The 14505-nt window shown below is 37.5% G+C and overlaps 1 protein-coding gene across 2 annotated transcripts in view; it reads left to right on the top strand.

Annotated features, from left to right (window-relative positions):
- Arap2 (ArfGAP with RhoGAP domain, ankyrin repeat and PH domain 2) overlaps positions 1-14505 on the top strand; it is a 145266-nt gene that overhangs the window by 19983 nt on the left and 110778 nt on the right. For both annotated transcript variants that reach the window (XM_035453443.1, XM_035453442.1), the window contains exon 6: positions 8465-8534. In XM_035453443.1, coding sequence (XP_035309334.1) covers positions 8465-8534 — 70 coding nt within the window. The remainder of the gene's footprint in view (positions 1-8464; positions 8535-14505) is intronic.

Raw genomic sequence — 14505 nt, 5'->3', positions numbered from 1 at the left:
TTTTGTCAGTATTATATAAAATATAAGAACTGGAGACCAGGCGTTGGTGGCGCACGCCTTTAATCCCAGCAGAGGCAGGTGGATTTCTGTGAGTTCGAGACCGACCTGGTCTACAGTGTGAGTGCCAGAATAGGCTCCAAAGCTACACAAAGAAAAACCTGTCTCGAAAAAAACAAAAAACAAACAAACAAAACAGCAACAACAAAAACAAAAACACAAAAAAACCTATAAGTTGAGTCTGAAGAGAAGTGTGTTTATTTTGCTACCCAAAGCATCTGGTGAGATACTCTTAGAACTGCTGCTTGGAGTTGCTTAAGAGTGAGGAAATGCACTGTGGAAAACTGCTGACATTTTATAGAAATACTGGAGAATAGTTTCGCATCTACTTCTGTTGAAATTACTTCATTGTTAATACTGAATCATAAAATCTTCATGCTTTGGAGAGGAGTTAGAGACAAATAGCAAACTAAGATGAGTAATTGGGTAAATAAAATGTAGATGTCTAGACTGTAGTGTTCTAGCCAGACTGAACTTGGATAGTGTCAGAGCAGTGACTAAGAAAGGACAGTGCATTCATTTTAGGATTATGCAAAGAAGGCGGATGACCTCAACAGCATGCTGATGATGTCTTTTTTTGTTTCATGTTATTTAGAATAAATATGTAATATATTCTGAGCATAAATACCATGACTAATAAAAAGCATACATTTGACAAGATGGTTTCAGGGTCATTCCTGTTGTGGATCTTAAAAGCAACAATTTGCTTCTTTACACTTTGTTACTGTTACTTGCTTAGTATGTTTATCAGGTGAAAACTTTCTTGAAGCTTAAAGATGTGATCTTTAAAAATTAAAACAAACCAGGTGTGGTTGCTTACACCTTTTGTCCCAGCTTTTGGGAGTCAGAGGCAGGTAGATCTTCATGAGTTCAGGCCAGCCTCCTCTATGTAGTGAGTTCTAGACCAACCACAGTTACATGGTGAGATCATGTATCCAAGTCAAAACACAACACAACACAGCATAATAAAACAAAACAAAACCACCAACTCTAACACCACCAACAGCAACAAAAGTCCCAAACCCTGCTGGCTCCTAAGAATGAATTTAAAGGAGAGTACCTCTGTGTGAGTCCTTCATAAATAGAGATTTAATTGCATGTATTTACACTGTTTTGAAAGAAAGCTTTCTAAGATATACATTCTGAGACAAAACCTGACAACAGGAGTTGAAACTGTTTTTATGAAAGCAATTGAAACTTCAAAACACCTGCCTTACCAGAGCTCAAGGGAAGAGTTTATGGAAAACTGTTTGCTGATACTTCACAAGCCTTATAAATTATTCTGAAAAGACTTCTTAAAGAAATGTTTCCTGTCAGAACACTAAAAATAAAAGAAGCTAAAACCCAGGCTAATATATCTCCTGTCTGTGTTACCTTTATTCCTGGAGGGACTCTGAAACAGTTTTCAAAATTGAACTTGAGTATAAACCATGTGGAGGTCAAACACTATTGCTTACTACTAACTATTGGCATGGCTACGCTGTGTGGCTGTTAGATGCCCTAGATACTGTTGTGGTTGGCTGTTAAGAAAGCAGTCTTCAGGAAGCATGTGTCTGTCTTGACAGTGTGATGGGGAGGGATTACATAACTGACCTGTGGTTCTTTGCCTAAGTCGGTAAGGTAAGACTAATACTATTTTCTCCTTTGGTTGTTTGGAGGATTAAACATGTTAATGTTTGGAAGTGGTTTGGCACAGTGCCTGGAACAAAGCATTTTTTGTGTTACTGACTGGAACTTTACTATTTCTTCCCTGTAATGCAATGGTGTGTCTGATTTAACTTGCATTGCATCACACCGTGTACACTGGATAATATGGTATTGCCTGTCATAATTCCTTTTTAATTGATTTTAGAATTTCATGTTGCAAATGAAGTTGCTGAATGCATAGTTTTGCTTGTGTATGTGTGTGTGGTATGCATGTGTATGTAGCATGTGTGTTTAGATGCACATACATGCTTGTGGGAGTTTATGGGGAAGCCGGGGATTGACAATGGGAACCTTCCTTGATTACTCTCTGTCTTTTATAATATTGAGGCAGGTTTTCGCCTGTGAACCCAGAGATCATTGATTTGGCTATTCTGATTGTCTATCTTGCTCTGGGAATACTCATGTGTCTCCTTCCCGAATGCAAGCAAGTATTACAGACAAACTTCCACATCAATGTGCTATTTAGCCATTTAAGTGGGTGCTGTAAATCTGACCCCCAGTATTCATGCATGAATTCCAGACACTTTATTCACAGAGCCATCTCTATAGTCGCTTTTAAGTGAAGTTCAAAATGCAGATGTTACCATCCAGAAAACCTTAAAGCAATTAAAATTAAAGATAAGAAACAGAGGGGGTGTGTCTTACTAGGCTGTCCTCCAACAGATAAATGTTCTGCCTCAGCATCCTCAGTGCTCTTACTTACCATGTGTTGTCATGCCCAGTCAAAATTAAATTAAATTTAAAAAAAAATTTATGTGGGAATTTATTAGAAAAATACTTCTCAAGATCTTCCTTTTATTATTTACTTGACATTTGAGTTTATAGGCTTATGATATTAAATTCAACTTTATATTTGTATGAAGTAGCGTAAAACTATTTTTTGTTTGTAATTACCTCTTATTATTTTGTCTTGTTTATATTATTACTAGAATTCAGCATTGGCATTTACATGTAGAAAATAGCTCCTTGGATATTGGCACATTTAATCAATAACATAGATTATTCAGTGTTAATAGACATCTTATAGATATATCTTAGATTGATTATTTTTATTTTAAATGAAAAATTTCAATAAATGACATATAACAAGCCATATTTGATTGTTTTCCTAGCTTTTAGGAAGCATAGTTGATAAACATGGTACATAATATACATAATGGGACAATTTGGTACATGTACACATTGTGAACCAGTCGCCACAATGAGCATCAATTACATGATGTCATCTCACACAATTCAGACCTGGTCTTTTATCCAGTTTTGACCTAATTTAACAGCTATTCTTCTATACAACTTTGTAAAAATGTATCATTAAATATACTCACTAATCTGTATGCTAGGTACCAAGAACTAATTCTTTTTAAAATTGCAAAGTTGTCAATTATGTGTGGAAACTAAAAAGTTGAATCCATGTAAGCAGAAAGTTATCAGCCTGTGGTTATCACAGGCTGAAGACAGGAAGTATGGGGAGATTTTGTTGATAGAAAATCTTTAATCCTAAACTGTACTTGTAGTTACCTCACATAAAGGATGAGATTTGAGAACTGTCTATGGGTGCTCATATTTTTCCTTCAATTACAGGATAGCTTTATAAAGATTATTTTTCATATAATAAAACTGATCTTTAGTATTAAAAAAAAACAAAAATATAAAAGTTACGGAGTCAAAAAAAGTTAAGGAGTCATGTTTCTGTACTAGTTTCTGCGTATAAAATACAAATTTGAGTATACTTTTTTTTCAGTGCAGTACACATTTACTCAAACATTTGATGAGTATATTTGGGTAGTAGGAAATCCAGTAATCACTGGATTTACATGGACAAATGAAACCAAAATGATTTTGTATGTAAGAATCTCAAATATATTATGTGAAATGAAGGATAAAAACAGTTTTTGCTGAGTGTTATTAGTAAATAGAAGAGGAGAACAGGGGGCCTGGAGGACCCCTGTGACCCCATGTTGATATTTAGCTAGAATGATTTTTAAGCTGGGAACTTGAGGACAAGAGAAATGAACCCTGTGAGGAACCAGGTGGAAACTTCTTAGCATTGAATATGTCTTACAGGAAGGTCAAGAGGCAAGGAAGGTTCTAGGGATAGACAAAGGTAGTAGGACTCAGAAGGAACTGTCCCCCCCAGTGTAAGTTCCCAGAGACTTACTGCTTGACAGAAGTGGCATTTTTTGTATTAAGAGAGCAAAATGGCTCACTTCTTCTCTAGAAGAGTGTTCTTTGGCCTACATACCTTATGATTCTCATTCAATTGTTTACAGACCAGTACTTAAAGTTTATTCCATATATTCTTAGAGAGATTTAGCAATCTTATTTTTCTCCATTTTTCTTTTATTTATATTAGAAACAAGATTGTTGCTGGGCGTTGGTGGCGCATGCCTTTAATCCCAGCACTTGGGAGGCAGAGGTAGGTGGATCTCTGTGAGTTCCAGGCCAGCCTGGTCTCCAGAGTGAGTGCCAGGATAAGCTCCAAAGCTGCACAGAGAAACCCTGTCTTGAAAAACCAAAAAAAAAAAAAAAAAAAAAAAAAAAAAAAAAAAAAAAAAAAAAAAAAAAGAAAAAAGAAACAAGATTGTTTTACATGTCAATCCCAGTTCTCTATCCCTCTGCTCCTCCCCTGGCCCTCACTAACACCATACCTATCCCATACCAATTCTGCTTGACAGGGAGAGTGAGGTCTTCTAGGGGGTGTCTTTCAGAGTCTGTCATATCCTTTGGGATAGGGCATAGGCCCTCCTCTGTGTGTCTAGGCTGTGGGAGTATCCTTCTATGTGAAATGGGCTCCCAAAGTCCATTCCTATGCTAGGGGTAAGTACTGATCTACTACAAGAGGCTCCATAGATTTCTGAGGCCTCCACACTGACATCCACATTCATGGGGTCTGGATCAGTTCCATGCTGGTTTCCCAGTGATCAGTCTGGGTGCCAAGATCTCCCCCTTGTTCAAGTCAGCTGTTTCTGTGGGTTTCACCAGCCTGGTCTTGACCTCTTTGCTCATCACTCCTCTGCAACTGGATTCCAGTTCAGTTCAGTGTTTAGCTCTGGCTGTCTGCTTTTTACTTACATCAGCTGCTGGATGAAGGCTCTAGGATGGCATATAGTCAGTCATCATTCTCATTATCAGGAGAGGGTATTCAAGGTAGCCTCTCCACTGTCTCTTAGATGGTTAGTTGGTGTCATCCTTGTAGATCTCTGTATATTTTGCTAGTCCCTGATTTCTCTTTAAACCTATACTGGCTCCCTCTCTGATGGTATCTCTTATTTTTCTCTCCTCTATTCTTCCCCCTACACAACCTTCCTGCTCCCTCATGTCCTCCTCCCCCTCCTCTTCTCCCCTTCCCATTCTCCTAGTTCCCTCTCCCCTCTTAAAAAAAATTGAGATTATAATATGATTACTTTTCTCGATTTAAGATCAATGAGCACATGACGTATTTACTGCAGTTGAGAGTGTTATACTTGCAGGTTGACTCACACATTAAGGCTGCTATAAGACTAAAGTTTTCTTTTTCTTTTCTCAAAGCAAATGCCTTAGCCTACTGGGTACTGAGCTGCCAGTCTTCTCACAACAGCCCGGCTGCCTTCCACACTTTCTCTTGCATTGATGCCTCTGCACTTCACACAGGAAGGCAAACCTGGCCTGCAGTGCAGTGGAGGTCAGCTGTGAATTCAGTCCTCCATAGAACCCTAAGCTGACTTTAAAATTAGGAATGTTTTTGCTGGGTTTGCTTGTTTGTTTGTTTGATTATTTTGTCTGTTTGCTTGTAACCCAAGGGCATTGTTCTTGAGCTTGAACTATACAGATGGCAGCATACATAGTCAAATAGTTGGACACTCCTGGCTTTTGACAGAATTCTGTAAGAGCTTGTGAATCTAGGCTGGGGAAGTGGCTTAGACTGTGAAGAGCTTGCCTGTAGACTCAAATAGCACCCAAGTGAAAAGTTGGACATGGCCACTGGCATCTGGAAGCCCTCATCTGGGTATGAAACTTTCAGATCCCAGGGGTTCCGTAGCCCACAGTCAAGCACATATGGCAAGATTCCAGCTCAGCCCAAGATCCTGTCTCAAAAAAAACAAACAAACAAAAAAAAAAACAAAAAAACAAAAAGCAAGCAAGCAAACAAACAAAAATCACAGTAAAGAGCAATAGAAGACTTCTGGGTTTTACAGGAATGGACATGTGTATAAATATGCACACATACACATGGGCACACTCGGGTAAACATTCTGTAATCTCCACACATAAAAGCAAAGAATGAAAGCTTATGGGTCCTAATAGCTGCAACTAAATGATCTGAGTTAAGATATATTAGCATAGTTTCTGAGCCTTTCTCACTTGCTGCTTTTGCAGGCTGTGATTTAATTCTCAGTTTTCAGAAGTTTAACTGCCCTTCTGCAACTGTTATTTTAAAGGAAGGTGATTACATATGAGTAGGGTGTGGATGTTTTCTTTTTCTGTCTTCCTGCTCTCTTGTAAAAGAACTGAGCTTAGTCATATTACTTGTTCCTTCCACCAATGTGATTGGTGTGTGTGTGTGTGTGTGTGTGTGTGTGTGTGTGTGAGAGAGAGAGAGAGAGAGAGAGAGAGAGAGAGAGAGAGAGAGAGAGAGAGAGAGAGAGAATTTCTTTATGTCTTAGTGTTCATAGTTGATCATAAGTTGAGAATGAAACATTTTTGGACTTTGTGCCTGTAAAGCAGAGGTGGGGTTTGGGAGCTTGGCATTAAGGAAGTGAACATGTACATAGAGAGATTGCATTAATGGCTGTAGGGGAAATAGGCCACTTTGGGAGTAAAACTCTCTGCTCAGCTTTGTACTAGCAGGGAAGGAATTTTTACACAGGTACCTTAGGGATAATTCTTAAGATTAGTAAGGGAAGAAAGAGAGAATTGAGAATGGCTTTAAGGACTTTTCTTCCCATGGATATTGATTGTTTATATTTTAATATGGAAAATTCCAAATTCAACTGAGCTCAGTTGAACATGAGGGGCCAGTGGGGCTCCACACAGACCTCTTAAGTCCCCTAATGTCTGTTGGGACTGTGAAGAAAGAAACTCATTTGCTTGCCTTGTAAGAATGGGAGAGAGGAAGAAAACAATGGGTGCAGAGAGGCTAGGTCATTCAAGGAGCAAGGAATATGTGTTTACTGACTGTTGCATTCTTTCTAATTTAGTGCTGGGAATCTGGGAACTCTGGGATTGTTGGCAGTGAAAAGCCAGATGGCCAACTCTGTAGACATTTCTATGAAAAGAGAAGAGCTAGGACAAGCCAAGAGACTTTAGGAAGGAGCTGATAAATGAGGGGATCAGTTAGAAAAAGGCTAGTAGTCATTGTGGTTGTATGAAGTTAAGGCCCTGGGTGTTATTAATCATTAATTCAGTGTTTATATGTGAAATTGTTGTATGCACTGGTGAGCTTCATTTTTTTTTCTTGTTTGGTTATTAGGGCTGGTTGGCTCTCCAGATGCATACATTTGTTAATGATTAATGTCGGAATTCTTCTATATTTTACACAAGTAATAGACCTTTGGCTGGGAAACAGTAAGAAGAACTCTCCCGGGGCCTGAAAGTTCTCTTTCTATCTTTAACTCTTCTGAAAGCCACAGGAAGTGATACCAACTTCTTATACATCTTTAAAAACTGCAAAGGAGGAGGCAGGGGAAATGCTTGATGCTGACCTGGTTCACTTTCTGAAATAGGAAGTTAGTTTTGGTGTCTACTAAAGCAGAGGATACCCAGATGACATCAGTCCAGGCCAATCATAGAGGACAGGTTACTAAAAATCTATGGACTTGAGTGAGGGGACAAAAGCAAAACTGAAACGAAGTATGTGCACAAAAGCTTCTTGAACAATTCCTCGTAAAGTCTGAGTCTTCTTTAAATGCCCAAATGGGATTTTTTTTATTTTCCCTTTGATTTTTATGTCAGAATTTTGAACTACATTTGCCTTTTATATGATCTTTCAACTGTATCTTGTATAAAGAGATTGTAAATGACTCTCTAATTTAGCAGGGAGTTTGCATTGTATTTACTTGAAATCAATAACTTATATGTATAAATTCAATTAATAAGGCCATATTAGCTCAGCAACATAGTATTTATTTGCCAAAGATAAAAGCAAATTAATATGCATACATATGCTTAATGAGGGATGAGAGCATTGTGTAGTATGTTCAGGGAAGGATTAGCTTGTTGATGTGGGTTCAGTGATGGTGCATGGACCCACATTTTGTTTAGCAGTGACTCTCACAGCTGTGTGTGATAGCAATGTTGACATTATTTTTTTTAAAGATTTTATTTATTTATTATGTATACAACATTCTGCTTCCATGTGTATCTGCACACCAGAAGAGGGCACCAGATCTCATAACAGATGGTTGTGAGCCACCATGTGGTTGCTGGGAATTGAACTCAGGACCTCTGGAAGTGCAGTCAGTGCTCTTAACCTTTGAGCCATCTCTCCAGCCTCGACATTATTTTTGAAATACAAACTTTATACAACAGGAATGTGTTATTATACACATTTTCCCTGTGTACCATGTTTAAAAAGCTAGACCTCAGCATTGTTGTAGCTTCTTGTTACCTCTTTTGTCTAACAGAGCAATGGAATGTATTCAACATAATGACACTACAAATACATTAAAAATCCGTGTTCACAGTACTGCAATGTAAAATAACAGTTTTGTGTATTTTTCAGAAAACGCATGTTTCAGAAGAGATGGGTGAAATTTGATGGCCTTAGCATTTCTTATTACAACAATGAAAGAGTAAGTACATTTACAGTCTTCAAAGGTTATTTTACATATACTAAGTACACTTTAGGAAACTTTATAGTTTAGCATTTTAATGAATAGAAAATACCAATGTGAAAAAGAAGTGGAATATGACAAAATAATTCTTTTAACAGACATGAAAGATCAATTTTTTTAGCTTATGCCTTTAATAGTTATTTATGGATCATCGTCTATAAACAATAGGAGATGCTATGAGCAATGTAAAGGTGAATACTAGATTGCTTTCATCCAGTAAAACATCAAGGGATGTAAACAAATCATATTGCAAATAGAAAATTAAGAAGCAAGGAGGATTTGCCTCATTCTCTGGGAGTGAGAAGTGTTTTGATGAAATTCTGTTTGCTATGATTTTGGAAGAAAAGAAGTTTGTATGTGCAGAAATGGGAGAGAATAAGAATTAATTACAGAAAGAATATGCAAGAAACTCACATGAGAAAGCATTGGCCATTTCACAAAACAGGTAGTGATTGCTGATTATTTTGTGACTGAGCTTTGTGAATGGGAGATGATGCTAAGAAAGCGGTGTAGTTAGAGCCTACAGAAAAGTCTTATCAGTGAAAGTAGCAGGGGGCTATTCCTTGGGCAATTGAATCTTAATGAATGGCAGAGTTCTAGGAATATCTTCTTAAGCTTTGATGATGTCCTTCTTCTAAGGAGATATAGAATGAAATATTTGTGGGGATCATGTAATTATATCTGAAAATAGTAAAAATATTACCTGTGCATACATTTACATCCACTGATATGTAAATGTGTTTGTATGCACACGCATAGTTAAAAATATCAAATTCTGTATTTCGTACCGTTATATGGTACATGGTCAGCCCCCTGTATCCTAGCTTGTGCATGGGTGTGAGCTGACACAACTATGTATCAGAAATATGAAAAACATGTTCCATCTATATGGGACATGTTCATCCCTTTTGCTTACCATTCTCTAAATGATACAGTAAAGCAAGAGTTTACATAGAATTTCCATATATAAGATACTATAAGTAATCAGGAGGTGATTAGGACTGTAGGAGGATGTGTGGAGATTATATGCAGGCATGATACCCTTTTAATTAATGGCTTGAGCATTTGCGGGTCTTGGTGTCTGAGGAGTTTCTGGAATAAATCCCCCTCAGATACTGAGGACATTGTGATCAGCTGTTAAACTTAGAAGTTACATGAGTAACCTCTGAATCTCCCTTTTGACTTTCGTTTGGTCATTTTCTCAGAGGAAAGGTAAAACTGGTCAATATACCATGTTTTAACTTACTAAAATGAGAGACACTTTTCCTCCTAATTATATTTTATCTTTAAAGTTTTAATATTAGGACATATCCACATTTTTATTTATATACCAACTTAACATTGTTTTCTCATTAGAAGTTTATGCTGTATAATATTTGTGATAAGATTTTTTGGCTTGAGGAGAAATGTCTCTTTACTGCTGTAAGGCAGAAAAGTATATATACTTATAGACAGACAATAAATAACCTGGCTGCAACGAATAATTGCAGCCATGCTGAGAACTGTAGAAGGCTTCAGGTTGTTTGATTTCATTTTTACAGTGACCTGTATAGAGTAACAAGTTGGTTTAAACAAACAGCTGCATGGTTAGCAAAGTTGTGGGATGAAGGTTGTTCATCATTATTTGCTACAGCAGCTATTTTTATTTGTTTATGTAACTGACCATCTTGATGTTTCACATGTGTCCATGATGTACAGAGTGAATTCAGTGTTGCTAGTTGTAAGGATTAGTCTTTCTGCCAAAGCCCGAGCCCTGCTGCCATGTGGGCATTTTCTACCAGGCGGCCCGAGTTCCACCCGCCACCACATTAAGGTCCCAAGTAACACACAGAGACTTATATTAGGTACAAATGCTGCTTGACCAACTGACTAGGATTTCTTACTTGCTAGCTCAGTCTTAAGTATCAACCATAAGACTTTCCTTTACATTTCCCAGAATCCTCCTTGACTCATAGTCCCACCTAACTTGCTTCTTCATTGGCTAACTGTACTTTATTCAACAACCAATAGGATAAACATACAGAGAAGAACCTTCCCCATCACCTAGTCCTGAAGACATCTTTTTTAGTGACCATTGTTTTTCTCTTTTATTATTATTTTCTCATACAATATGTGAATCATGTTTGTTTGCCCCTTTCCCAACTCCTCACAGATCATTCACACCTCCCTCCCACCTAACTTTGTGTTCATTCTCTCTCTTTCAGAAATAAGTTAAAGTGAGCTAAAAAAAGAAAAAAAAACCCAAAAGCACTAAGACAAAAAATATGACAAAATGAAACAAAAAAAGAAAATGTTTCAGCTGTTAAAAATTAGACCCATAATCAAAATGATGTCAGAGAAACTATTGCCAGTTTCACGCAATGTCTGGGTCTTCTCTTTGGTTTTGTTGACCTATAGAAGAAATGTATTTGGGGACAAGGAAAGCTTCATTGCCAGGTGGCTTTGTTGGCTGGGTTTCACTACTCCCATTTAAGAAGGAATTTCTACTTTGTTTCCAAGTGGACTGGTTTTCTCTGCATCATCTCAGAGCCCATCACAGCTGCAGTGGAGTGAGCCTGTTGTCACTTTAGATATTCATATCGCAAAAATTGTTATTAAAAGTTTATAGTCATGTGATTTCCTAGAAATCATTCAGCCAAGCATCATTCTTCAAAAATATTCCAGACATATTACTCTCCAAACATTTTATACACTTGCATCCAGATGGTTGATTTCATCTTACCACAAACCTTCTACCATTTGAGTGTTGTTTCTTAAAAGGAGGCAGTTTGTAACTGGGGGCCCTCTGAAAAGACTTGCACTTATGGATCCCAGCTAGTGCTCTGGTTGGCTGTGCAGTTTAGCAACTGTGTGGATAGCACATCTGAGACACTGATGTGCCCCTAAGTGTGTGGTTGGGCATCAGGAGGTGGTGTGCAGAGGTTCCCAGTTTCTGATTTTCTTCTGTGGTCCTTCCTCAGTGTTGCCCAATGATACCTCCGTGAGGACTTCTGCATTTTATTACAGAAACAGTGTCTACCACACAGCCCTCATATTTGATCCCCTGCTAGGAAATCTAACTCACCCTTATTCCCACTCATCTGTGGGAAGAATTGCCCTGTGGTTGTTTCATCATCTGAAATGGCAGCTAAATGACAGATTTGACCTAGATATCTGTGTGGTACAACCTCAAGGGGTGCTTTAAAATTTCTTTAAGTAACATTTCACACTTTGGGATACAGGCATTTTGAGCCTGCTATCCATTGAGGATTTTTTTTTCCTTTTTTCCTTTGTATTGTCTTTATATTGTTGCTACAAGAAAAATATAAAGTCAACCCTCCAGTGTTGAAAAAAAGAACCCACAAGCTTTGCTTTGAGATCTCATAATAGATTATAAATGAATCATTAGATAACCTATGGCTTCCTGAGGTGAAAGTGACAAAGTATTTAGATTAGAAAGTATATTTTGATCACTTCTTTGGTTTCCACATTTCTCTTCCTGAAGGCATTACCTGGTAAATGTAATATCATTGCTATTTATAGGCATTTGTTTTTTTCCCTATGTCTTTAGTGCTGTTTGTATTTTCTTCACTGACAAAAGGGTTACAGGTAGCACAGAATAAACTGTTAATTATCTCATTAGGGAGTTTTTTTTTTTTTCCTAAGCTGCTATAATTCTTAGTAAACTAAGTTTTAGAAAAGATTACCTAGGTAACAATGTGTAAATGATTTTAGGTATTTAAAAATTCCCACTGGCTGGTGTCAGCCAAGACATATGTATAAAAAAAATACATCCTAAACTTCCCATAAAGATACCCTTCTTCCACTTCTTTAGGTTGCCTAACAGTGGGAAGATATTCTCTCTCTCTTCACAGACTCTAGAGCATTTAGTGCTCTAGATTTGACCTCATATTTCCATTTTAGCTTACTTACTTTTCCACAGTTTGCTCTGGTAAACTAATTAAGTTATGCATTTATTTGTAATGGCGTCTATTAACATTTGCTTGCCTACTTTGGGCAACTTGAGCACCATTTCCCTGGCTTAGTTTCACTCTTCATATGTTCTTTCTTTTCTTCTGTTTCAACTTATTTAGCTATTGTTATCCACTGAAACTATTGTTAGCCATTGAATCCTACATGAGGACCTGCAGAATGACTCACCAGGTAAAGGCAATTGCACCCAAGTCTGAGGAACTGAGTTCAATTCCTGGAACCCACACAATAGAATGATAGAATGAACAAACTCCAGCAAGTTTTGCTCTGATCTGCATATTATACATGCCCACACACATACACATAAATAGATAATAATTAAATAATTTAAAATTTTAAACCATGTGTAAATTTCAACTTAGTGTTGTTGTCCTCCATAAACCTTTGTTTTATTTTCTCTGGTTTGATGATAGTTGGAAAACAGGTTGAAAGGAGGGAGGCAAAGTAGGAGATGATTGTAATAAATAAACCATTATGAATTAAGAAATTGTGTACTAATATTTAGGTTCAGTAGAAGTGATAAAAACAAATTTGAAAAATATTAAAAATGAGCAGTCAGAGTTTGATATAATTGTGATTAATTGGGCATGGGATTCAGTCATTCAGAAATATTTCTATAGCAATAATTTTAAAAAAGTTGGTAAGGGAAATAGATGGATCTCCTACCATCTTCATGAGAAGACTTCATTTCATTACACTTCTGATCATTATCTAAGTTCCAAAGTATAATTATTATAAAACAGATATACAAGTTGCGGTTAAATTGGAGTACTTGCAGTGATGACTGTCAGCACTCTGGAAGTGGTAGAACCTGCTAGAATGGAGCTGATGGACGAGGCAGACTAAAATCTCATGCAATAGCCTTTTGGAGCCTCAGACAATTTACACTCTGAGGATTAAGAAAGATCATGTGAGTAAAGTTCTTATGAGCTCAAGCTGTATACAATCAGAAGGACAAGCTACATATGGCAAAAACACGCTTTTCCATAGAAGCATATAAAGGGCAATTTAAACATTTAAATGAGTAACATATGCAAGCAGTGATAAGCAATTTGAAGGGAACTTGCTCCTTCTCGCTATACCTGGGAGGAGTGTGAAAACACAGGCCAAGAACAATTCTGTCTTTCAGAGAAACTGAGGCTGCATGACTCTTGTGTTGTATTTCCTTGGAGTGTTCTCATGAACGCTCAGAATTCTCCTCAACTGACTCCATATCTGAACCATGTTCCCACAATGAGGATCAAGGTCCCAGAGAAAAGTCCCAGCAGAAAAGATTTGTTCAGTAGAGTGTATTTATGCAGAGCTATGAGGGATTAACTATAAATGCAAAGACTATGCAGAGATGAGGGGTAGGAGCGGGAGCATGTTGACTCCATTGGGTAGGGAAAATTCATGTTTTGTTTGTGGGAAGTTTCCATTTGGGTCAAGGACTATTTGATGCCACTTCTGAGAGAAGTACTATAAAAGTGCTATTTTATTTTATCTTCCTTTACTTTTTATTATGTGTATGAGTATTTTGCCTGTATACATATCAGAGTACCATGTGCATTCAGTGCCTGTGGAAACCTAAGGAGGGCATTTGGTTCTCTGTAAATGGAGCTGCAGACAGTTAGGAGCTACCATTCAGATGCTAGGAATTGAACCAGGCTCCTCAAGAAGAATAGCCAGTGCTCTTAACCACTCAGCCATCTCTCCAGATCCTAGGAGAGTGATATCTCAGTGGACAAGTATGGAGTGAAGATAATTTTTCAACTGATGATGAATTAATTTTTAATGTTTGAGGAACCTAGGCAAAATTAGACATAATACCGATGACTCAAAATATGGGGGTTCTGACTGAGTGAAATGTATAGCTGAGGGTGGGACAGTGTGAGGGAAGGAAGGAGGGAGGGCAGGAAAAGTGAAAGAGAACAATTTTAGGTTTGTTCACACAAAGTGTGTAGCTGAAATGTAAGAA

This window comes from Cricetulus griseus (genome assembly GCF_003668045.3).
Source record: "Cricetulus griseus strain 17A/GY chromosome 1 unlocalized genomic scaffold, alternate assembly CriGri-PICRH-1.0 chr1_1, whole genome shotgun sequence".
Taxonomy (NCBI): domain Eukaryota; kingdom Metazoa; phylum Chordata; class Mammalia; order Rodentia; family Cricetidae; genus Cricetulus; species Cricetulus griseus.
The sequence above is the reverse complement of the archived record's forward strand: the minus strand, read 5'-3'. Positions and strand labels throughout refer to the sequence as shown.